The 23738-nt window shown below is 41.7% G+C and overlaps 1 protein-coding gene and 1 long non-coding RNA gene across 7 annotated transcripts in view; one reads left to right on the top strand and one right to left on the bottom strand.

Moving 5' to 3' along the window:
- LOC139608854 (corticotropin-releasing factor receptor 1-like) overlaps positions 1–23738 on the bottom strand; it is a 61724-nt gene that overhangs the window by 21728 nt on the left and 16258 nt on the right. For all 5 annotated transcript variants that reach the window (XR_011685103.1, XM_071462958.1, XM_071462960.1 and 2 more), the window contains exons 5-6: positions 10309–10394; positions 2412–2518 (exon numbers count right to left, since the gene is read on the bottom strand). Coding sequence is in view for 4 of the 5 variants with exons in the window: in XM_071462958.1 (XP_071319059.1) it covers positions 2412–2518; positions 10309–10394 (193 nt within the window). In the remaining variant the exon portion in view is untranslated. The remainder of the gene's footprint in view (positions 1–2411; positions 2519–10308; positions 10395–23738) is intronic.
- Positions 640–4284, top strand: LOC139608855 (uncharacterized). Of its 2 annotated transcripts, none has more exons than XR_011685105.1 (3): positions 640–1410; positions 1746–1831; positions 3316–4284. It is a non-coding gene; the product is annotated as an uncharacterized lncRNA (long non-coding RNA). The 2 variants fall into 2 exon arrangements; XR_011685104.1 differs by having other exon boundaries at positions 640–1461.

Below are 23738 nucleotides of genomic sequence, written 5' to 3'. Positions count from 1 at the left end.
CACTCACTGTATTTACTGTATTATTACCATATCATTTGTACTCTGATGATTTCTGAAGTGAAGAGCAGCGAACAGGTGTTAAAAAATGCTCTGTAATTTTTTATGTCAGAGGAAAAAAATACATTTTTGAGTATTAATATATTTGTAAATTATTTTTCACACTCAGATGCTTAAATGTTTTTGATTGGTGGAGCGACCGGCGAGCCCCGCCCACAGGTAGCAGGTGGATGTTATCACAGGTCAGAGGTGTGTGTTTGGATATCCTCTGACAAATAAACCCTGCTTACATTTCCAGGAGAGCAGCTGTGGCCTCATTTATTAATTCCTTCCTCTTCCTGACCCACAGTACGGGTGAAGGAGGTGCGGATGAAGGTGAACGGTCGTCTACAGCTGGATAATTGCCTCATGTTTGCTAAATCATCGGTTTAATCTAATTTTCTCTCAAAATTTTATCCTGACAGCTGATGGAGCCGCTGAGAGGAGTCATCTCGAGCTGTCAGGGCTCAAAAAGATAAAGCTGCGTTTCTTTTCAAAATAAAACAAACAGTAAAAAATAAGTTTTATAAGAAACGTAACGATGCTGATTGGTTTATGTTCAGAGGCGACAAACCTTTTGGGCGACAAAGTCCACGTCAGGAGGAGGTTGGGGTGGATGGATGAATATGACCCAGGAGAGCGGTGTTCGATTCCCATGTGACAGGAGCAGTTTATGTTGTTTCTATTATCCATGACCGTTCGTTGTTATTATTGTAACCATGACAACAAAGATTGTCTAATGTTGAGGAAGCACTTATTTAAACCCAGATCATCAAACCAAACCACCTTTTCCTAAATCTAACCAAACCATGACCTATTATTATGGTAACCATGGTAACAAAGGTAGGTACGCCACTGATTGTAACCATGACAACCAAGGTCTGGTACACCTACCACCGTAGGGGTGTTATTTCAGGAGACACTCCGAGTTTTCTCTCCGAGAGTGAGATGTGAGGGGTTGATATTTATCTCATGTCTGGAATCAGGAGATGGTTAGCTTAGCTTAGCTTAGCTTAGCTTAGCATAGAGACTGAAAGCAGGGGGGAACAGCTAGCCTGCACATGAGCTAAAATGCAAAAACAATAATTTGTGATTGTTGTTATTATTGTAACCATGACAACAAAGATCATCTACTATTGAGGAAGTATTTATTTTAACCCAAATCACCATCTCTTCTTAAACCTAACCGAGCCCTGATGTTGTTACAGTAACCATGGTGACAAAGGTAGGTATGTATATTACTGTAACCATGACAACCAAGGTCCGGTATGCCTGCTGCCATATGGATGCTATTTAAGGAGGCATTCCTGTGGGTCATATCAGAGGGCTGCTGGTTGTTCAGATTAGAGGACTGGTCTTCTGCCCATGTGTCAGGTGATGACTGGACTACAGCCTCGCACAGTAGCTCACTGCCAGTGGCGTGTGGTGAGAAACAAAACATATAAATATATAAATGCAGTTCATTTCCATATTAATCCACTTCACCAAAGTCAGAATATTTAAAGCTCATTTCCACAACATGGACCTGTGATCGAGTTAAATTACCCAGGAGAGTCCTGTGTTTCTGTGTGGAGAGAAAACCTTACAGAGGGATTTCACTCAGGAATATGTCGGATCACTGAAGCTAAAGATGCTCTTCTGTGACTGAACTTTTCAAAGCCCTCCTCTCCCCTCTCCACTGTGATCCCTTTGTCTCCTTTTCTTTCCAGTCAGCCTCCCTCTCAATCACACCGGCAGCAGCAGCAGCAGCAGCCTTCCCTTAAATGGTTCTCAATCTCATTACAAAGTGGAGAAGGTGAGTAATAAATGCCAAACTCCTTCACTACCCTAATGCCATTTTTAGCCGGCCGACACTTGTCCTCCCTGCCTGCCTCCCTGTCCGAGCCGCTGTGGCCCACAAACACGGGTTGTGCATAAACGCTATCCTGTACAGCTTCTACTTATTAGGTCTCTCTGTGCCCTTTCACGCTTTTCTCACTCCCCGGGGGTGTCTCTGGGGTCGATAACAGCCCCGGCTGTTGAGGGTGCTAAGACCTTTCTCTCGTTAACGCGCGGTTTACTCCGGTTTGTCAGAGAAACCCATTCCAGCTCCACCAGTCGTCCCAGCAGGCCTCCGCGAGGCTGTTTTGGTTTCCGCCGCTGCCTGAGATGGGTCTATTATTCCCATTTGTGGCAAAACGTGTTTTTGCGGGTGTCTAAACCCTTTTACATCTGCGGGATTGAGATAGGGTAGGTTTCATCCCATGACCAAATGGTTTTTGAATAAGAACGAGAGGCGCTTTGAACGAGGGATCATGAGAATACTGACGTTTCTGTCACATCAAGGATGTCTTTAGGATTATCAGTGGACTGGTGGCAGTGGGACCAACACTTACCTCAAACACAAGAATAAGAAGAAGGCTATGAGCAGAGCCACCATCGAGATGCAGTGACCCAGGAAGTTGATGATCACAGCTATCTGGTAGTGCATCTTGCCTTTTTTCTGCAGGGAAAAACAAAGAAACACAGGATGAGTCTTGTGGGTTTTTTACAGAAAGTGTTTTTTTCCAGACAAGAGAAGAGACTTGAAAGCCTGAAAATCCACTTTCATTTCTCAGTTTTTTTGAGCCGACTCCTGCTGTGGTTCTGAACAGGGACGGGTGTTCAAACAGCAGGAGAGTTCACACCCACATCTGAGAAACCTGCTTCTTGGTTTTGTTTTCACCTTGTGAGTCTGTGTGTGTGTGTATATGTGTGTGTGTGTGTGTGTGTGATCGTGGAAAAATGTGGTCCTGGACCTATTGAAGCAGGACCAAGCACAGAGGTAGTTTTGAATAATTTGGCAGATGTTATTCTGTCTGTCTGTCTGCTCAGGTGTGTAGTTGATATCATCAGTATGAAGGCAGAGTTAGAACATGGGTGTGGTCCATGGCTGGTTCTGCACAGGAACATGATAAACAGACTACAAACGACAATTGTGTTGAATTGTGTTTCTCTCTGTAGATGTTTTGTGTCTCTTTGTACTTGATTTGAGTCACTGTGGTTGTTTTACATCTCTTTGTATTTGCTTTGCATCTTTTGGCGTCAGTTCTGCATCTATTTGTGGTCATTGTGCATCTTTTGTTGTCATTGTGCATCTTTTTGTAGTTATTTTGCGTGTCTTTGTGGTCATTTGTGTCTTTGTGTTTTCTTGTGGTCGTTTTTTTTTTTGCTCTCTTTCTTTCCAGCAGGAATATTACCAGTCAGTCTATCCATGATACTAATAACCAATCACCTTCTGACTCCTTTATGGGGCACCAGGGGGCCAATCAGATTCCAGGGGGGTCTGTGCCACCCCGTGCCATCCCTCTGGCCCCTCCTCTTTTGCGACAGGAATACTGGGAGGCACTGACACGCTCACACATGCAGCTTCCACGAGGCGTTTTCCACAGAACATCTTCCTCTGAGTCCACTGTCTGTGACTCACATATCCATTGTGTTCGGATTTCCCCACACGACCAACAGTAATCTGGGCTGTAAGTGGATTTATGTAACCTACTGGTGTCTACGGCGAGATTAAATGTGGGCACGTTTAATCCCTGCCCCTCCCACCCTGAAACACGTCATCTGTCCCATTCACTATATTTTGGTGCAGCAGCTCAAACTTCAACTCGTTCTCAGTCAGTGGTGGACAGATGGTCCGATGTCTCAACACCAACAACACCAACCCTTCTCTCCGTCCGAGTCATGTTTGCACATCAGTTTCATAATAAACACAGGGACGGAGATTTCCGAAAAACAAGTCCTCACACTTAAACTGAGAGACGACACGACCATAACAGGAACATTTCCTGATCTGCCGCCATTATGGTCGAGATTTGTCTTATTTCAAACATCTAAAACTACCTGGCTGTGGTTCAGGAAAGATGGTGCTCATGGTTTTGTGTGTCTGGCTGTAGTTACTCTCACAGCCACAAGACGTCACCTCACAGTAAAACATAAATTATATCAGTCCGAATATAATGTCATAGATTTTTTTGTTTTAAATTAGGGTATAAAAAGTCAGGGTCTTCTATATTTAAGAACAAGGCAACATCAGATATTATCTTTTATGTAGGGAGTCTTTTTTTTTTTTTTGATGTATTCTGGGTTGTTTGTAGCCTTAATGTTAAAAGGCTAGCGAGGATTTTCAGTGTGTTTATAGTGGGTCTCCTACAAGTAGTCGGCCCTACGCTGCTGAAACAGGTTTTGCTGCAGCAGAGGAAATAAATTCATGGTGACTGAAAACGTTTTCACAGCATCTCTGACGTCTTTATGGCAGAAATGACCCAGAGAGAAAAACAAGATTTACAGCCGTCACAGATGATTAAAAAAAGAAAGAAAAAAAAACATTTGAAACATAAAAAGTGTCAGAGAAAATGATTCTGATGAGAGAAACGGCTTCAGTGATGTGGTCTCTCTTCTCCTTGAATTAATGGGATCTCAGGTTCCCAGCAGCACCAGTGTAAAAGTGTTGCCTTTTTCTGGAAAACAGATTTTGGAAAGCAGTCGTCCTGTGTTCGGGCCAATGGAGTGGGCGGTGTTAGGTGATAAACGACCAACAGAACAATAGGTTTGGATTTTCCTGGTCTGTTTAACACAATACTCACATGGCATACGAACTATAAAGAGTCAGGATCATTGCTCCGGCTGTAAAGTGATCCCTTCGCCCGCTGAAAACTTTGCTTTGTGGATGGTAACAGCCCGTTAAACCTCCTCAACCCACAACTTCCTGACATAAAAATAGCAAGGAACCCTCTGTCTCTCGCTGCTTTTGCATTCTTCAGAGTTTACAATTTTTATACGATTCCTCATCTCACACAGTGATCCTGGAGAGAGAGAGTGCGCTGCAGCCAGAGGAGATTACGACAGCAGGGTTTTCACCTCGTCGCTCAGAAAAGGTGTAAACACTTTTGCCTTTAGTGCACCTGTCATCCACATCCTCACCTCTCGTGGCTGCAGACACTGAGGGGACGCCGTCTGTGGCTCCCAGCGCTACAGCAGATGTTTCAGCCTCAGCTTTCGCCATCAAACCGGAGATTTAGAGCCTCGCAGGTTAAACTGGACACATCACACCACTCTCCTGCTGCACGCACTGATGTGCACTCGCTGACCGCGCTGCAGCAACACTGTTACCAGATTATTAGGAACAACTCAGTCTAATACAACAGTCCTACAGTAAATCAGTTTATGATGAAACTGTGATGAATTCAAATAATGTTTACTATGGGAGTTACAGGATGAATCAGTGTCTCTGATTGGCTGCTCCTCCTCTGATCACACATGCTCTTTAAAGTGACTTCTACACTTGAAGTCACTTGATAAATGTGACGTGTTGCTCACACTTTCGAACTTTAGACACGTCTTATATTTAACGTCTGATCAACACGGGCCCAGATCTGCTGCTCCGTTATGAACCATCTCGTCCTGTCAGATCTTCTGGGGCAGGTCTCCTCACCGTCCCCAGAGAGGAGGAGCAGCGTTACGTTTTCATGCTCCACATATCTGGAACAAACTCCCAGAAAACTGAAGGTCTTACACAACTTTGCTTCTTTTAAATCAGGGCTTAAGACTTCTCTGTTTTGCCACTTTTATTATGACTTTTATACAAATCTGGCACTGCACTGTAACTGCTGTACGATTTCTATTCTAGTCATTTTTCTCTTTCCTCCTATTTTACCTTAATGTGTCTTCATATTGTCTCACGTCCTTTGAGACGTTCTATGTAAAACACAGAAGAGTTCAACAACAAACTGCCGCCTCCAAAATCAGTGTCTCATGAAACTATTTCAACACAAACTGAACATTATAACCTTCATGAAGACCTGCGTTCGACTGCATTAGCTTCAGCCAGGTGTTCCTAATAAACTGCCAGCTGAGAGTATATGTTTGCAGGGTTTGTTTGGTTGTCTGGATCAATGCTGTGCTGTGTTTTCTTATCTAATCAATTAACAGATGAGTCAATCAGTGAGTATTTTGATAACTGAATAATATTTGTCTGTTTTTTCTGATGAGTGTTTTTCGCTTTTCTTTGCTGTAAACTGAATTTCTTTGGGGTTTTGAACTGTTTTAAAGACGTCACCCATAATCACATGCAATATATGTTCATATATTGAATTTCCATACATGACAGATATGTAAAATATACAAATATAAAACATATATGTAAAAAATTACATATGAAACCTGGATTAATTTCATATTTTATGTCTAGCCCATACAAATATATGTTTATATTTTATGCTTATATTATAGACATATGTAAATATGCATCCATGCCAAAGCCTGAGACCACTAACACTTCACCAGAATGTGAAGATAGATGTGTCAAAAATTAATGAGAAATTAATAAGAAAAACACACACAAGCATATAGAAATACAGAAATGTTATATTTATGTTGTTCTAATAAATGTGCATATATAAATCATTAGCTACGGTTAGCAAAAGGCTAAACTATTACCAACATTTATATTTACATATTTGTATAATATTTACATATTTTTAATAACTTTTTTCACATTTTTATTATCTTCATTACTTTTATTTAATTTATATTCATATTTAATCTACCCGACCTACAGTTCTTTATATTTTTATCTCTCACTATGTTAATTGTTTTGTACCAAAGTAAATTCCTCCATGGAAATAAACGTGATTTAGATTTTTTCATTGTAACTCTACCAACACAACCGACCACTACAGCTCATCTCTGAAACGCTTCTCTGATATCGCCACGTGCCCATCTGTGGGGACGTGCATGTGCATCTACACAGCCAATAGGAACGCTCTCTCTCCCTGAAGAGACCCGTGATTGGCCGAAGTCTCCTGTCGTGGTCTGGATTTTCTAAAGCCTGAAAACAGAACCAGGAGGAGGTTCAGTCGTCCAGTTTGTTCTCAGACCACTTGAATTACCATATGTTGAAAGATGATTAAGGAATTTTTGCCCCTTGGCGCCAAAAAAATGACCTACAGCAGCTTTAATCGCTTATCAAAATAATCATGCTCTGCTCTCGAAACACTGAATCACAGTCTGCGTTTTGTGAAGAAACATTTTGTGAAGTCTGGGTCTTCAGCAGTCTGAGGTAAACAACCCATGTGGGTATTTTCGTCCGGGCAGTGGCATACTTAAGGTTTATTGCTTGAAAAAAAAAAAAAAGAAAAAAAAGAAAAAGAAAAGCCTAATGCAGCTAGCAGGTCGTTTCCCTCTGCTGCAGCATTTTTTCACCAAACAAGGACTGTGGGTTTCGTCCCCATATTTTACAGCAGACTCACGCTATAAAGGGATCATCTCAAGGGTAGAATGACAAGACAAATGATCCCTTTCATGATTTCAATGTACATACAGCATGTGAGAATTAATAAAGACCTGAAAAAAATATATATGTGAATCCGTCCCTGTAATAGACACTGACTGGTGCGGGAGTGGCCAACACATCAGGACATAAATCAGGCACACAGGAGGTTTTAAAATGGAAAGCAGAGCCTGAGAGGAGGGGGTGGACGACAAGAGGATAATATAAGACCCACCCACCACTAGCCTCAGGTCTCACAAAATGTGTGGGCCACAAGAGTCAAAACCAAACCTGACTCACTCTCCTTCCCTGAGAAACAACAAAGACTCTTATCGTATATTTGAGGAAACAACCTCCAGCGAGTCCCAAAAGGAAAAGAAGATTTTTTTTTTTTTTCCCTCAAACAAACTTTCCAATAAGCGTTTGATCCATTCAGCTTCTCTTCCCACTGGGAGCAACTGAATATCTGGTTCAATACAGGCTGAACTTTAGAGAGAAGCCACTTCCACTCCCCCTCCTTTTCCCCTGATGTCAATCATGCCGCCGCTGCCACCTGGTGATTTATTTCGCTTACAAAAGGAAAAAAAAAAAAAAAAAAAATCAAACACACGTTTCTAAAAGGTCAGACACTCTATATCCATCTTCTGCAGGGATCGATCGGACATCAGACTCACAGAGTCTCAGAGAAAACACTAAACGAAGGGGTTCAGTCCACAGCACTTTGCTCATGCTCACAGATCTATAAACTACAAATTACTGCAACTGTACGGCAGCTGGTTACCAGACTGATGAGGAGGAACGCAAGGAAATCTTTAAAGAGGGAAGTGATATTTTAGATTTTTCTTATCGTCAACCAATTCCATGAAAAGAACCTGAGAGCCATCGAGCTCCATTGTTTCCTGAAACAATTAAACACACATTAATGAGCCTCGCTGTTGCTCTGGGTGACAGGTTCCCTCATCACCTCCATGCACTGCAGTTTGTTTTGACTCAGCCCTTCATATTGTTCAGCGACAGCCTCGCTCCAGATCTGAATCTCTGCCCACACCTGAGACTCTTCAGTGACTCAGATTCAGAGTCTGGTGCTGCGTTCACTGACGCCTGGTGCTGCGTTCACGGACGCCTGTTTCCCTCGTTCTTCCTGGTTATGAGATTAACGCAGCCACACACGTTTTTCTACAGCCACACTGCACGTTTGTATATCACTAAACTGTTTTACTAACAGATTATGGTTTGGATTACGTTCAACAGCTGTGGCACAATTCAGGGGCCGCGTCCTTCAGAAGATGTGGCCCTTCGTAACCATCATAGACCGCAAAACAGAAATTAGACAAACTGGTGGACAGAGGATCTCTGCTGTGCCCACCCTCACTGTTTCGTCAGAGAGCGCCTCCTGTTGCCTAGCAACCTTGACAACACCTAACTTTTTTTCACGAAGCGTTGAGGTTTTAAGGCCCTTGGTTTTATCTGTTGTACAGTTAAGCTGATCTTGGGATAAGATGAACTCAACAGGAGGATCCTTCGTGGTCCAGGGAATGAAGGCTGCATTTGAAGGAACCTTGGGACAGTCTAGTCTCGCCGCTGTGATACAGTCGGTCTTCAGATGCAGCCGCTGAACGTTAATAAACACTTTAAAATGTGCGTATATCTGCGTATAGCTACATTAAAGTAAGTTATAAAGCATTTATTAAATCTTTTATACCCTGATTATAAAACTAAATAGCAGAAAATAAAATAAAGTGTTATTAACAGAAATCAACTAACTGAGCACAATGTCAGACTGAATGAATGAAATGAAACTCAGTCCTGCTGCTGGAAACACTCACTAGTGCCAAATGTGTATCAATCCACCGCTGAAAATAGTCCCCAGCAAATGCACTGTTTACTGCTGTTTACTGACGTTTCCTAAAAGCTGCAGTGTTCAGCTGTTTGAGGAAATTACTGAGACATTTTGAAAAAATAATTTCACCATACATTTGTGACTTTTTGTGGGTTTATGGACGGTAAGAAAAATAAAGACTAACACCAGAATTATCATTTGAAAGCACAACAAGGATTTAGTTTGCAATGAAAACACATGAGCAGAGCTTACTGAACCTGCACTGGGTTACAGTGTTTATGGAAACTCAGCTGTTTAATATTGAGTTTCAGCAGATGGTCACTCTGTGTAATTTAACATTTTACATACAATACTTCAAACGTTGACTTGTTGCAGCCTGATTTGGGTCAGTGTGTTCTGTCTGAAAGCTCTGTCCTAATTAAAGTGAGAGCTCATCACCATCACATCTGCACATCACAATGCACCATCCAGGTGGAGGCTGGGAAGCAAAAACAGCAACATGTGAATGAATAAAAATCTGGAGCACAGCAGGACCATAACAGCGGCGTGCCGACCGACCGGCTGCGTTTCTTTTCTCTGCTGCTTTCACGACTCCCGTCGCTGGAGGACAATGCTGCTCAGAAAAAAACACTGTTTTGGTTGCGGCTGTCGTTTTCTTTTGAGGTATTCACAAAACCAGAGAAAGAGAAATAGCTGCAGGTTGATCAGTAAGATTTCAAGCTTCCACCTACGTAGAAACACCAGCCAAGCCTCCACGACAACTTTGGGTAAAAATGACATAAAAGCCTCGGTGCCGGGAAGCGCCTCTTAAATGCAAATTCAAAACCATTCATTGTTGCTTTTGAAGCTGATTCCTTCAAGTGATGCTCTGGGGCATCCCCCTTGTACATTCATGGTATTTTTAGTGTCCTGTTAATGCTGCAGGCTCCAAGAACCCAAAACCCTGAATCCATATTTACTATAAATAAGCCTCAAGTAAAAGTGCAGCACTCATCTTTCACAGCTAACCTTGCCTTTGGTGTTGGTTTTTTGATTAACGTGAGGAGCTGTTTCATGCACTGAGGGCCCTCATGAACAGCCTCATGAATCAGGACACACACACACACACACACACACACACACACACACACTGGAGTCTTACCTCCTCGTGAAGTATGGCCTTACACATGGAGTAGTTCCCCTTCAACGCCCATGTCCCGTTTGCGAGACACTTCCTATAAACATTATCTGCACAGAGAACAAGAGAGGAGGCCGTTATTAACAGATCTGAGGTTTCTCATATTTTCTTTATTTCTCATGGGCTGTGGAGTAAATTTTTATTTTTGTAAATATACAGGACGTGAATTCCTGCTCCGCTCATCCTGGCGTTTTGACCTTTTCTGCTTTTGAGACTAATAGGGAGAGATATCATTAGAGGAAGTCGTACAAGCTGTGATTTTTCACACGTCTGCTGTCAGAGCTGTCTGCCACCCTCTGCCTCAGCATTGTTATTATTCTTTACATTTAGAGCCCCCGATTTATCCACAAATGACCTGTGTTCAACCCAACATTTTACACAAAAAAACCCTCACGTTATCCTGGTGTCAGGCTGTTTGGAAAAGATGTGGGGGGGGGGGGGGGGGCACAGGGAGGTCAGCCACTTCCTCGCCTCACTGACAATTTTACTGCAGCTGTGACACCATAAAAAGGTGTATTTTTAAAATTTCAATCACCATCTCCTCCTTTAAATTAATAAAAAAAAGGAAAAAAGACTCTGGAGCCGAGACAGAATGGAACAGCACCAGGATGTTTATTTTCTATTTAAAAAATATCATTGCTGCATAATGCAACCCAAATAGCGGGGGTGGAGGCTCGAGGCTCCCACAAAAATGATGAGTAAAATTACATTTTTCCATGCTGGCCCCCGCTGCATCAGAGAACACGTTCACGGCACAGAAATGAAATAATCTGTAACAAATTTCACATTTGTCATTTCACATTTATTATTTCTTATGATGAAAGAATGAAATCCATCAAATAAGCCACAGAGGAAATGAAATACTGAAAATGAGGCAATTTAAAGTTAAAAGGAGAGATGTCAGACATTTTTGGACATTTTCTTTTTTTTTTTGACGTCAGCTGCCGTCTGCAGGGGAACAGGTGAGGCTGCAGGATTTTTAAAGCCTGTGTGAAATGTTCAAAGCTACAGATTCAGCTTCGGTTCATTTTACGATAAGCACTGTGAAAATTAATTTAGTTCTGGTGCCTGCTCTGTAATAATAGTAACAGGTTGAAGGACTGTTTGCAGCAGGGACCAGAACTCCTGCAACATAAAAAAAAAAGTCAGGACAGGTTTGGGAGATTATTCCATCTTCAGGTCAGGCTTTCTGTCAGCGGTGGAGGAGTCGGACGATCAGCAGTGGGAGCACGTACGGACGTGTCAGCCACTTAATCGCTCGTCCCGCTCACAGCAAAACATTTTTCACTGAGTTATATGGACAGATCTGACCCTGTTCTCCAGGCTGGGTCGGCTCCATGGGTCGTTAGACACCTTCTCCAGTGACAGTCGGCCCAATTTGAGACGTCGGTGGAGGAAGTAAAGTTAGCTGAGCAGAGGTGGTGGCAAACAACATAAAAACACTTCATTACAGGTAAAAGTGCTGCGAGAAAATCGTAACAATGTGCTTAAAGTATCAGAATTAAAGTCAGTTTCACCCCTGTGACATTGTCAGATTGATGATAACGATGCATCAGAGTGTAAGAAGCAGTTTTAATGGCAGCTACTTCATATAAAGTTTAATAGTTTAGTCCACTGGTTCCCAACCTAGGGGTCGAGCCCCTTCAAAGGGTCACCAGGTTAATCCGAGGGGTCACGACATGAAAGAAATTGAAGATTTGTGTTAGATAAAAGTTAATATACTTTAATATAATGTATTTTAATATACTTTTGACTGAATTTTGTCTTTGTCTTCTTTCTTCTTTTTTTATATTGGATCATTTAAACAGTTATTAAAATGAAACCATGGAGAAGTTCAGAGTGAAACATAACAAGGTCAGTCAAGGTCACGGGACAAAGAGGTCGGGAACAACTGTACAACACATTTTCTTTTTGTTACGTCTTAATCTGACCAGTAATTATAAACTATAGCTGTTATATAAATGTAGTGAAGTTAGAAAGAAAAAGTAGAAATATAAGAAGCATAAAATGGAAATACTCAAGTGAAGTACTTCAAAATAGTGTTTAAATATAGTAACTGAGTAAATGAATATATTTATTTACTTTTTAGTTGCAGTGGTTTTCTTTGTAAGAGGAAACTGAAAATTCAGGATGAAGTAAATAATGAAAAGAAAAGAAAAAGACAAAGAAATGCCACATTAAAGGTCTGTATTATTAATGTCCAGACCTAAAAATCATCGTGTTTTCTTTGTAGATCTCTGATACTTTATGGGTAACCGTGTAGTTGCATATCAAGTAAGAGAGATGAATATTACCTGAGGAGGAAAAGTTGGGTTTTATGCCCTGAGTAGCGTCTGTAGGTATTCCTGTCAGGCTGCATATAATGACTACCAGCTTTTCCAATAAAGCTTACTGACATAATTTAAAGACTGACGTGTTAACTGGAAGACATTTAATTCAGTCTGTCAAAGAAAGTTCTGGATAAAAGACAAAATAAATAAATAAACAGAAAAAAAGGGGAATTATCCTCCAAAAAAACAACACAAAACAATATACAAAGAATATAGCATTAAGATTTTCTACAGACTGAAGACACAAGTAGTTTTTCTTTACAATACTCCACCTATTTCAAAAAATTTCATCAGACATGTTTTTCCACTACCTCAGTCATACTGACACTAAAATGTCATTATTGGAAGCACAAGCGCAGACACAACAGAGCGTGCAGGGCACACAGTCTGAAAATTTCATCCAATGATGATCAGACACCTGGCGTCATGGCATTTTGAAAATTTCAGGTTTCCCCCCATCAACATTATTAAACAAAGACTGACATTTTCAGACCTGTGCACTTTGCAGATAAGCTCTAAAAACACAACGGATAAAAGACAAAAGCAGAGACACAAGCATGTATCAGGTGTTTCTACGTTGGTGTTTGTGCGTTCGGCCTGAGACAGAGCCAGATAACACGAAATGCATGTTTTCATAATGAGAATCTTTTTTATTTTTTTTGAGGAGGGTTAAGAGATAAAACAGGACTGGGTTGCCTGAGGCCAATAATGTGCAATGAGCTGGGTAAAAATAGCATGTTGACAGTGTAAGGGGACTGTCATCCCCAATCAAGATTACCTAGCTTGTGATATTCCCTGAACCCCAAACACAACATCCTAGAGAGCTTTAAAATCTGTCTGTGAAGACATTACGTCAAAGTCAGAAAATAAGACTGACTGACTAAGTTCTGCACTGGACTGACACAGAGTTCATAGTTTTATTGAATTTCTGGAGTTTAGGAGTATTTACTTTGATTTGAATCCGTATTTTGTCCATAATTTGCTTTTGAAAATCCAGTTTCTACTGTCAGACTTCCACCTTACACAGGATTTAAAGCTCCATACAGTCTAAAGGTAGATGTCCATGTGTTTGTGATTATAAAGCAGGTCGAGGTTCTATATTAATACTGTGAAAGTATCAAAGCCTCAGTCCACAGAGAAATGCACACAGCCTGGATTCAGACACTGAGCCTTAAAACCAGCCGTCAGGACTTCTGGAACTTCGTGATGTCACAAGAAAGCAGTCACAGCTCTCAGCCATGCCCCAAGCCCCACCCACCTGGACCCGCCAGGATACAGGATTTGGTTTCTGTCAGTGTTTACCTGAAATCTGCTCTATTTCTATTTAATCACTCAGAAAACAGTCAGCCAATCAGAGGAGTGGTTCACAGCCTCTCCTCTGATTGGCTCACTGACCTGTTGTTACCAGAGCTCCAGAGAGAAGCCTGAGAGAGGAGATGTAAAACTACACTGAGATGTTTTTGGTTCTTAAAACCGCAAATATATCTTCTGATGGAGATCAACACTTCAGATAAAACACAGGAGAAGTGTAAACTATGGGACCTTTAAGTGCTTCCATAATCCTTTCTCCTGTTGTTCAATTCAAATTTACATGACACAGAATCATTGCACAACTTTCCTTCAGGTCCACGCTCACTGAATTTATTACAGTCAAAGCAATGAAGTCACCCTGTTCAGGAGGCACACGTTTTAAAGTGCAGAGCAAATTTTTAATCAAAGGTTTTCGAACCAAATGTGTAAAAAGCAGACAAAACATCCAGAAACAGGCAAGTCACAGCAGAGGCCCTCGCTCCGAGCCAGGAGCTTAGAGGTATAAATGGCAGAGCCTTCAAATTAGGAAGCATGACCTTGAAATAAATTCTCTCTGGCTGTGAATGATTTATGACTTTTAAACCTACTCATGAAAAACAGACAGTCCGCCCTCACATCTTATAACAAAGAGTGGATGTGTTTCAGGATATTTCTTTATTTAATCAGCAAATGAAGCAGCCTGGTGATAATCATCTTTGTGTTTTTAACAGAGTTTTTTTTGCCATTGTTTCCTGTCAGTTTGCATGAGAAGAGATGAAAAGAGCAGCTGAAACACATTAAGGTGGATTTAAAGCCCAGGCACTCTTTCATTAGTTAGTATTGTTGTTTTAGGACCAGTGCTGCTGTCTGCAAACCCATGCTTGGCTAATGTAGCTATTTCATTCATCAATCCAGTTTCTACAGCTAACACACACACACACACACACACACACACTCTTGTTTCAGTCTTGTCTGACCTCAGCTCAATTCTTAAAGCTCCTTTATTTTACTCTCCTCCTGTCTGAAGGGTTGATATCCATGAGCAGATATATTTGAGGTTTTTAAAGGAACCAAAAAACCATCTCAGTGTAGTTTTACATCTGCTCTCTCAGGCTGATGGTGCTGACTGCTTTGTTGTGACATCACAAAGTTCCAGAAGTCCTGACGGCTGGTTTTAAGGCTCAGTTTCTGAATACAGGCTGTGTGCATTTCTCTGTGGACTGAGGCTTTGATACTTTCACAGTATTAATATAGAACCTAGACCTGCTTTATGATCACAAACACATGCACATCCACCTTTATATTATGTGGGACCTTTAAGGTGCAGATACAGAAGCAGCTTTTATACTGAGATCCTGCTGTATCACTGTTAATAAGGCCGCTTGTTATTGTCGCCTTTGTTTAGTTATTTACTTGTGTGAGTCTAGAGAACAGAGGTGTGATATGTAACACAACATTGTTGGCGTCTGTCCCACAATGCCAGTCCCCCCCTTTACAAAGACGGTGCAGCTCTGTAATGACCTACACTGCCGGGTTAAAGGCAGAACAATAATTCCCCACCTCTTCTATTTGGTTTTAGTATTTCTATCGGCAGATTTTCACAGCAGTTTCTGCTTCAGTAGTTGTTGAAAAACTGTCTCCCTCCTCTTGCTGCCTCAGGGTCTTTGTGCAGGTCTCTGTCCAGTATCATCCTCTGTTATAAGACCTGACAGTGTAACATCACCTGCTGTGGGCTGGATATCCTCTAGTCTGATATCTCGTGACCAGTTCCTTTATTAGTCATGGACCACTTTGCATTTTCTGATACTGACTCCACTACTGGCAGCAGACTTGAAGCTCTGCAGTGTGAAATTTGGTAAAACTTCGCCACAAACAAAGCAGAACATGCAGCCTTATGAAGCATATTAGGGCTGTTGATTATGCTAATGCTCATTTCTCATGAACGAGCCACGTACGACAAGTTTGTACAGTTAAAGCAGTTTGGTGAATCCAACCTGGAACATTTGTACGAACAAGCAAAATGATAAGGTTTTTCCATGAGGTCCGCTGCATCTTGTTTTTTATCTCTTCTCCCAGCACCTCACGGCCTGAAAGTCAATGAGCCCGGTTAGATTACAGCACACACACACTCCACTTACTGACTCCAAAGTCGAAGCTTGTGTTCACTGACTCTATGTTGCAAGCTGCTCTACAGCCACGGACACTGTAAGATGTACTTGATTAATGGATACTTTCAGAATAAAAGTCACCCTAAAAGCCTATACTGTAATGTCATTTTAACATTAATGTTGACATGAATGTTCCACATCCTGACTGCAGCTTAGTGCACAGACATGAGAGTGGTATTGATCTTTTAATACATAAATTAAACTGGTTCATTGTGATAGACTCTGACCTGAACCGGTGCGACCTGTGTGTCCTAAAACCAAACAGTGTGACAGATGGATTTGTGGTGATAGATATATTATACAGTGATAAAACACCTTATAAAAACAGACAATATACACCTGAACATTTTATGACAAATAATAAATGTCAGTGGAGAAATGCCTCTGTCATTTTTTCTGGTATTGTTTGCATGAGTGGGTTTTACAGCTGAAGGTGGATTTGATGCCCAGACACTGTTACTAACAATTACTTGTTAGTTATAGTATCAATTGTGTTGTTTGTTTAGTACGTGTTGAGACTAAAATCAGCATCTGTGCTCACCAGCTGTCTCTGGAGATGCTGCTAATAAGAACTTGGCGGATGGATACAATTGTTTGTCAAGAAGTAGTTCCGACAACTCTCCCTACAAATCACAAATTACTGTTTTTGCATTTTAGCTCATGTGCAGGCTAGCTGTTCCCCCCTGCTTTCAGTCTCTATGCTAAGCTAAGCTAAGCTAAGCTAAGCTAACCACCTCCTGATTCCAGACATGAGATAAATATCAACCCCTCACATCTCACTCTCGGAGAGAAAACTCGGAGTGTCTCCTGAAATAACACCCCTATGGTGGCAGGTGTACCAGACCTTGGTTGTCATGGTTACAACCAGTGGCATACCTTCTTTTGTCACCATGGTTACTATAATAATAGGTCATGGTTTGGTTAGATTTAGGAAAAGATGGTTTGGTTTGATAATTTAGGTTAAAATAAGTGCTTCCTCAACATTAGACAATCTTTGTTGTCATGGTTACAATAATAACAACGAACGGTCATGGATAATAGAAACAACATAAGCTGCTCCTGTCACATGGGAATCGAACACCGCTCTCCTGGGTCATATTCATCCATCCACCCCAACCTCCTCCTGACGTGGACTTTGTCGCTCTAAAAACTACGTCACCGCACTTTTCCCTTTGCTCCTGTCATCATCACTACGACCACTAGATGTCGCCTAGCAACAAAACCTGACTTGTTTGTTAGAGGAGGACAGTCTCAACACAGTCTCTCAAAATGCTGAACTATTCCTTTAATGAATGACCTTAATACAAAGAAAAAGGTTAAATTTTACAGTAAAAGCAGAAAACGTGTGGAGGGAAGTGTTTATGTGGTGACAGATGTTCAGGCTTTTCGGAAAACCCTCTCTCTCTCTCTCTCTCTCTCTCTCTCTCTGACTCTTACATTTGGAGCTCGTCTTTTCAGCAGCACGTGCGCTGTCTAGGACACTCAGGCATGATAACATGAGATTCAGACAGCGCGTCTCCTTCTTGTTACAGTGCACCTCACTAATGCAGTGCCCCCACTGTATTAACATTCTCCTGCAGTCCTCCTGCAGGTTGCAGGGAATGAACCACTGACAGCATCGTAAAACGCCATTTGCATGGGTCACGAGCTCAAGGTCCCTAAAATAACTGCTGATTTCACGTGGTGGCTGCTGCCAAACTGGGGATTTGCCAGGATTTACAGTAGCGTCAGACAGGTTTGTCTCCGGAGCATCTTCGGAGGCTCACCGTGGATCTCATTGTTTGAATGGATGTACGCCGCATAGTACATATCACTTTTAATCTTCGCTCAGTGACCGGTCATTGTTGTTTCTGAATGGGTGTTAAAAACAGTGGCTAGTCTGTGCCAGCAGCTAAATCCTCCCTGTGGAAACAGGAGCTCTAGGTACATGTGGATGGAACACAGGCACCCCTCCAAGCCCAAGGCTAAATGATCCTCTTTTCTTTTATTTCCAAACACTACCAACCGGCTGCTAAGCACCAAGCATGATTGAACAGAGGGTTCTCTTTGTGGCTAAAAAGCCAGAACAGAGCAGAAACGCTGCTGTAACTGTACGCCCTTATACAAGCAAATATGCTGACCCAAATTCAGTCACACACACTTAGCACTTCAACACATTGGATCAATGGCTGCAGCAAAGAAGCATCTTCCTCCTCTGTGCATTTGGGGCAACGGGTGTAATTAAAACCAGGATCAGCAGGGATAGAAAATAACACATTATTTGCACTGAATGAGAGCAAACCTCCGTGTCTGCGGCACTACAAAAACAAACTGCACAAATCTGAGCTGTAACATGATGCGTTGACTTGCTTTAGCAGGTCAGCTTTTTGTTTGTAGAAGCTCTGAGTGTGAAAGTGAAGTCAGTGTAAAAAGCACTGGACTGCGATCCAGCATCAGAATCTAATCTTTATTTTTCATCCACTGAACAACGTACATATCAAACGTACATCTGAATATTGTTTCCTGTGATATTTTGTATAGCGTCCTGCAGTATGGATCTGTGGCTGTAAGGTTTTCAACTAACAGCAGCAGGTCAGAGGTGTGGTTCACCTGCACAACGTCATTGAAACAGACACAAAACAACACGGTTCACTGCTGCTGCTGCTGCTGCTGCTGCAAAGTCAAACTACAGAGATATTTTGTCTCTGAACACTGCAGCAGACTGATCTGTTTTTATGAAGTTTAATCTAAATGTGCTGATAAATGTAGTGCAGAAGAAGTAGGTGTAGCAGACTCGACCTATAAATCAGCATTAAAGAGAAGTGGTGGACAGAACTGAAGTACATTTACTCAAATACTGTGCAAATCTGAGCCACATATTTGAATATAATGTGCAAAAAAAAGCAAAAAACAAAACAAGAGTTGTGCAGTCACACTGACCTTGACATTTGACCTTTTATCACCAAAATCTAATCAGTTTGTCTTTGAGTCCAAATGAATGTTTGTACCAAATTTGAAGAAATCCTGTCAAGCGTTACTGAGATATCACGTTCACGACAACAGGACGAACAATATGAAAACAGAACGCCTCCGGCTCTGGCGAGAGATTCGCTGCCTTTGCCTTCAATAATTTTGAGGTTTGGACAAAATGTGTAACTGTGTTGGATTTCCACTGTTATAAGGGGAAATAATCCAACTCTATTCACTAACAATGTCCCTGTATGTACGTAAACAAACAGACAGCAGTTACACTACTGCAACTTTCCTCAATGAAATAACAGCCGGTGTTCAGGTGAGCAGTTGCACCTGAGCTCTGAAAACATGTCGCCCTGTTGTTCTTGGGAAAGTTTGCCTCTTTTCCTCTGCCTCATTTTCTTTAAAGCAAAAGAAAAAAAAACTTGTTAAACTCATTCAAACTGGAAACTGGAGACGCTCTAGAGAAATTGCAGGCGGTCTGTTGAGAAACACTGAAGGGGGGACGGATGCCAGTTTTCACGCTGGGTGTGTGTTCTGGCTCGCTCCTGTTTGGTTCTGCAGAATTAGACACCTCAAAGGTTTAACTGTGCAGTCTGTGTAGAAACGAGGTCCACGGAGAGAGGAATAATCTACTTTCCTACTACTTACTGTGGGCTCACAAGGAGAGAAAACACTGTAACACTTTATTATGAGGTAATTCTGTTATATAAATCAGCTACCAATAAAACACAGATCTGGTACAGTGGAAGAAGAGACTACGGGGAACAGGGAGGAACAACTGCTTATTTTACTTTGGTGAATATTTTTGTATCAACAGGATAAAATGCTGGAAACAAATCTGGGGAAATGGTGTGAACAATCTTTTTTGTTATATTGTGATTAAAGATTTAGTAGCTTTTCCACATTAAAAACAACTACACCTATGTTCTATGTTTTGTTGAGTCGTGTTCTTACATTATCCCAGATAACCAGAGAAATCTGTGACTATAATCATGGTGACGGTCTGTTTCATTGGATGTCATATCCTCTGTGCACATGCGTCAGTGTTGTGGTCGTCTGTCAGATGTTCAAAATTGACTTTTATCCACTTTTAATCCTCATTTTTTAGATAAAACTACATTTTACCCCGATGCAGGATTTTAATCATCAGACGTCTGGATCTTAAGTCATCAGAGAAAGAAGCTGAGCAAATGTTAGGCAGCTCAGCTCCCAGCTGCTCTGAGATTTCCTGTGTCCACTGAAGATCGTCACTGATTTTTAAAGTGAAACTGTTTTATTCATTGTTTCTACTGGTTTTACTCAACTGGTCGGTTTGTTATGAAGAGGAGGAAACCTCTGTGGATAATTCAGCTGCTGGTAAAAACCTCCTGAACATCTGGATCTGAAGTTATCAGAGAAACAATCGAAACGAAGGTTAGCAGCAGTCTCAGCTGCCAGCCCTTCCCTGACGGCTCATGTCTGCTGTACAGCGTCAGCGAAACTCTGACTTTAAATGTGAAACTGTTTTATTCAGTGTTTTTACTGGTTATATTCACCTGCTCTGTTTATTTTGGAGAGGAGGAGACTTCAGCTGCAGGTAAAAACCTCCTGAACCAACTGAAGGAATCCAAACCAGGAGAAGCTTCTTGCAATGGTGGTGACAAGACAACAACTCCCATCATCCCACAGAGCGTTGGGCCAATGTCACCCAATGCTGTCTTTTGTTAATGTTTTGACACTGCTTTCCTTACTGTCTGTTGAAAGAATAAATGGTATTAAATGATGTCACAGCCCACATACATTAATCTTACTGTGTAAATCAATCCTGTCAGACACTCAGCTCTGCATCTTATATCTGTTTTGTTATTCATGGCGTTTTATATTGCAGTTTTCCCTCCTCACATGACAACAGAAACCTTCCATGGTGGTGTAACTGACAGGCAGGTACGTTTGTTTTCCACTCCAGCGCACCTGTTCTGAGCTGCAGTGATGGATGAACATCTCTTCACTTGTCTCTTTTCCAGATCATATGAGACATTATGATAAATCCCTGTCATGAGGCTGTAATTAAGCTGCCCTCTCTCATGTTGTATTTTCTTCTCCACACTGCATTAATTAATTAATTTGGTTTGTTAATGAGTGAAATTACAACGTGCATTTTACATTACATGTTTAGAATCAGGTTTGTGGGCTGTAATGAATTAGTTAGTACCTGTAGGAGCCGGTAAATATTTCATTAGTACCTGATTCATGCAGCGGAAATTACTCTGTGAATCGCACCGTGTTATAAAGTGTTACCCAAACCACAGGTATTCTCGTTTTTGACAGATACAACCCTGTTATCACATCATATCTAGACCTTCCCCCTTTTGTCTGTTCTATCTTTGATGTCTGCACGCTCACATGCACTCATGAATTGATATTCAACGCACACTCTCCGCCGGCCGTGCTCCAGCTCATTCAGCAAAAAGATGCATTGCGTTCCCTGTGAGTGGGTAGGAGGGTGAGCCAGGGCGAGGGCTTTGCCACCCCACTGACCGCAAGCACCACTCTAAATAAAACTACCCCCTCCTCCTACTCCTCCTTCTCCTCCTCCTCCTCTTTCCTGTATGACTGGCACAAGGCCTGGCAACTCACAGCAGGTCAGAGAAATGCACATCCACATAAACAAACACAAGACGCCCCCCCCCCCACACACACCCACAGACATACATGTGAAAATCCAATAGCCTCCCTCCGGGGACCATTAAGGGAAAGTCAAGCTTGGCAACAAATGGTGAAGGGGTTTCCGGGTGGGGGCAAGACGTGCAGCAACAAAGACAGTTATGCCAGGCTGAGTCACGAACCCAGAGGAGGGCGTGCAGCGCCACGAGCACCTGTCATGAATCAGCAGCTGAGCGGTCTGGACAACGCCCCCTGGACGTCTCTCATCCCCTCCGTGCATATGTTTGACAACGTACTGTAATCATCTGGGAGAGCAGCAGAGATATTTCTGATGTTTCCACTTCATTAGCCACTTTGAATGACACTGTAAAATATCTTCGAATGTCATTGTTTTGTCATTATTGGCTGTTTTATACATGCATGTGTTAACTATATACATTGGTAGGCCTCATATCCTGTCATACTTTAAGGTAACACAATCATTTTGTCCCTGTATTCAAGCCCATTTCATTTAACGGGAATAGTTTGACATTTTGCCGAGAGTTACATGAGACTGATATCACTCATACTGTATATAGAGTACATACGGGAGCGATATCAATCTTCCCATCTGTCTGTCAGACAGCGAATAAGCCTATTTCCCCCAAAATGTCAAGCTATTCCTTTAAGCCCACAGGGTTTTACAGTATGATCATACGCTGGATCGTCAGCCGTGTGTGTGTGATCGGGTCAAACATATCAGTCTGGACAAAACTTAACAGTCACATGTGTTTCCAGTTTGAGTGGCATCATTTGGAGGTCTCTCAAATGTCATGTATGTGGTAGCAAATGGCAAATGACGCCATTTAACCTGCAGCACAGAGGAAAATACAAGTTGACTCTTGTGTAGAAAGACAGCACCCATGGACGTGTAGACATGTAGTGCCCGCAGAACTACCTCAAAACTGTATTTAAGTGCGGAACTTAGTACATAGTTTTTCTACCACTAATGCTACTTTATACATTTATTGCATTTCCCCTTTTCTCCACTATATTTATCAGATACAGTTACATGCTGTCTTGCATGTTTTGCAGATTATGTTTCATTCAAAACATATGATCAGCCTCTAAAACATGATGCAGTGTTCATTAAAGTTTTAGTTCTATTTAAAAAAAAATCAGCCAGTCTAGAATGAATATTTCAACATGTTTTCAGACCAAACTAGAACAGCAAAGTGCCTCTGCCAAGGGCAAACAATGCAAACAATCCTACACATCTGTCAGATTAAGATTATTATCTGGATTTGCACCGAATTGTTCTAACTCACTGATCTCAACACCATGAATATGTCTGATTTACATCAAGATCCAAAGGTTATTTCCTGAGAAACTGACGAAAATGACGGAAAATGCCCCATCTCGCAATGCTAAGGAAAGTGATTAAAAAAGACTTCCTGGATTTGCCTCTATAAACAGATCAGTACCAAAATGTAATGGGTTCGTCCCTGGCCCATGACCCAGCCCTCCACCAAGTTTGGTGCCAATCAGTTTGGCAGTTTTTGCGTAATCATGCCTTTCTTTCAATCACAGAGACCAAACTAGAATGGTCGAGCACACACCTTCACAAAGGTCAGACGATCCTACGTGTCTGTCAGATCCAGATTATTCTCTGGATCAGCACCACATTGTACAAACTCATAGATCTCAACATCATTAACATCTCTGATGTTGGGGAGAGAGAGGGGATGAAATGCAGCAAAAGGCCATGGGTCGGATTCGAACCCTGGGTCGAAGGTGTTAGGACTAAGCCTTAGTGGTACACGCGCTACCAGTTGAGCCAGCCCCAATACGTTTGATCTTTTACATCAAGATCCAAACATCATTTCCAGAGAAATTTTATGAAAATTAAGAAAAATGCCTCATGCCTTCTAGCTCTGCTGCTTTCAACGGATCAGCACCAAAATGTAATGAGTTCGTCTCTGACCTTTGCCCCATCCCTCCAACAAGTTTGGTGCGAATCGGTTTAGTA

Source organism: Trachinotus anak, unplaced genomic scaffold (assembly GCF_046630095.1).
Source record: "Trachinotus anak isolate AG129_WGS33_773 ecotype Australia unplaced genomic scaffold, CSIRO_AGI_Tana_v1 ptg000025l, whole genome shotgun sequence".
Lineage (NCBI taxonomy): Eukaryota > Metazoa > Chordata > Actinopteri > Carangiformes > Carangidae > Trachinotus > Trachinotus anak.
Note: the sequence above shows the minus strand (reverse complement) of the source record. Positions and strands in the feature narration are given on the sequence as shown.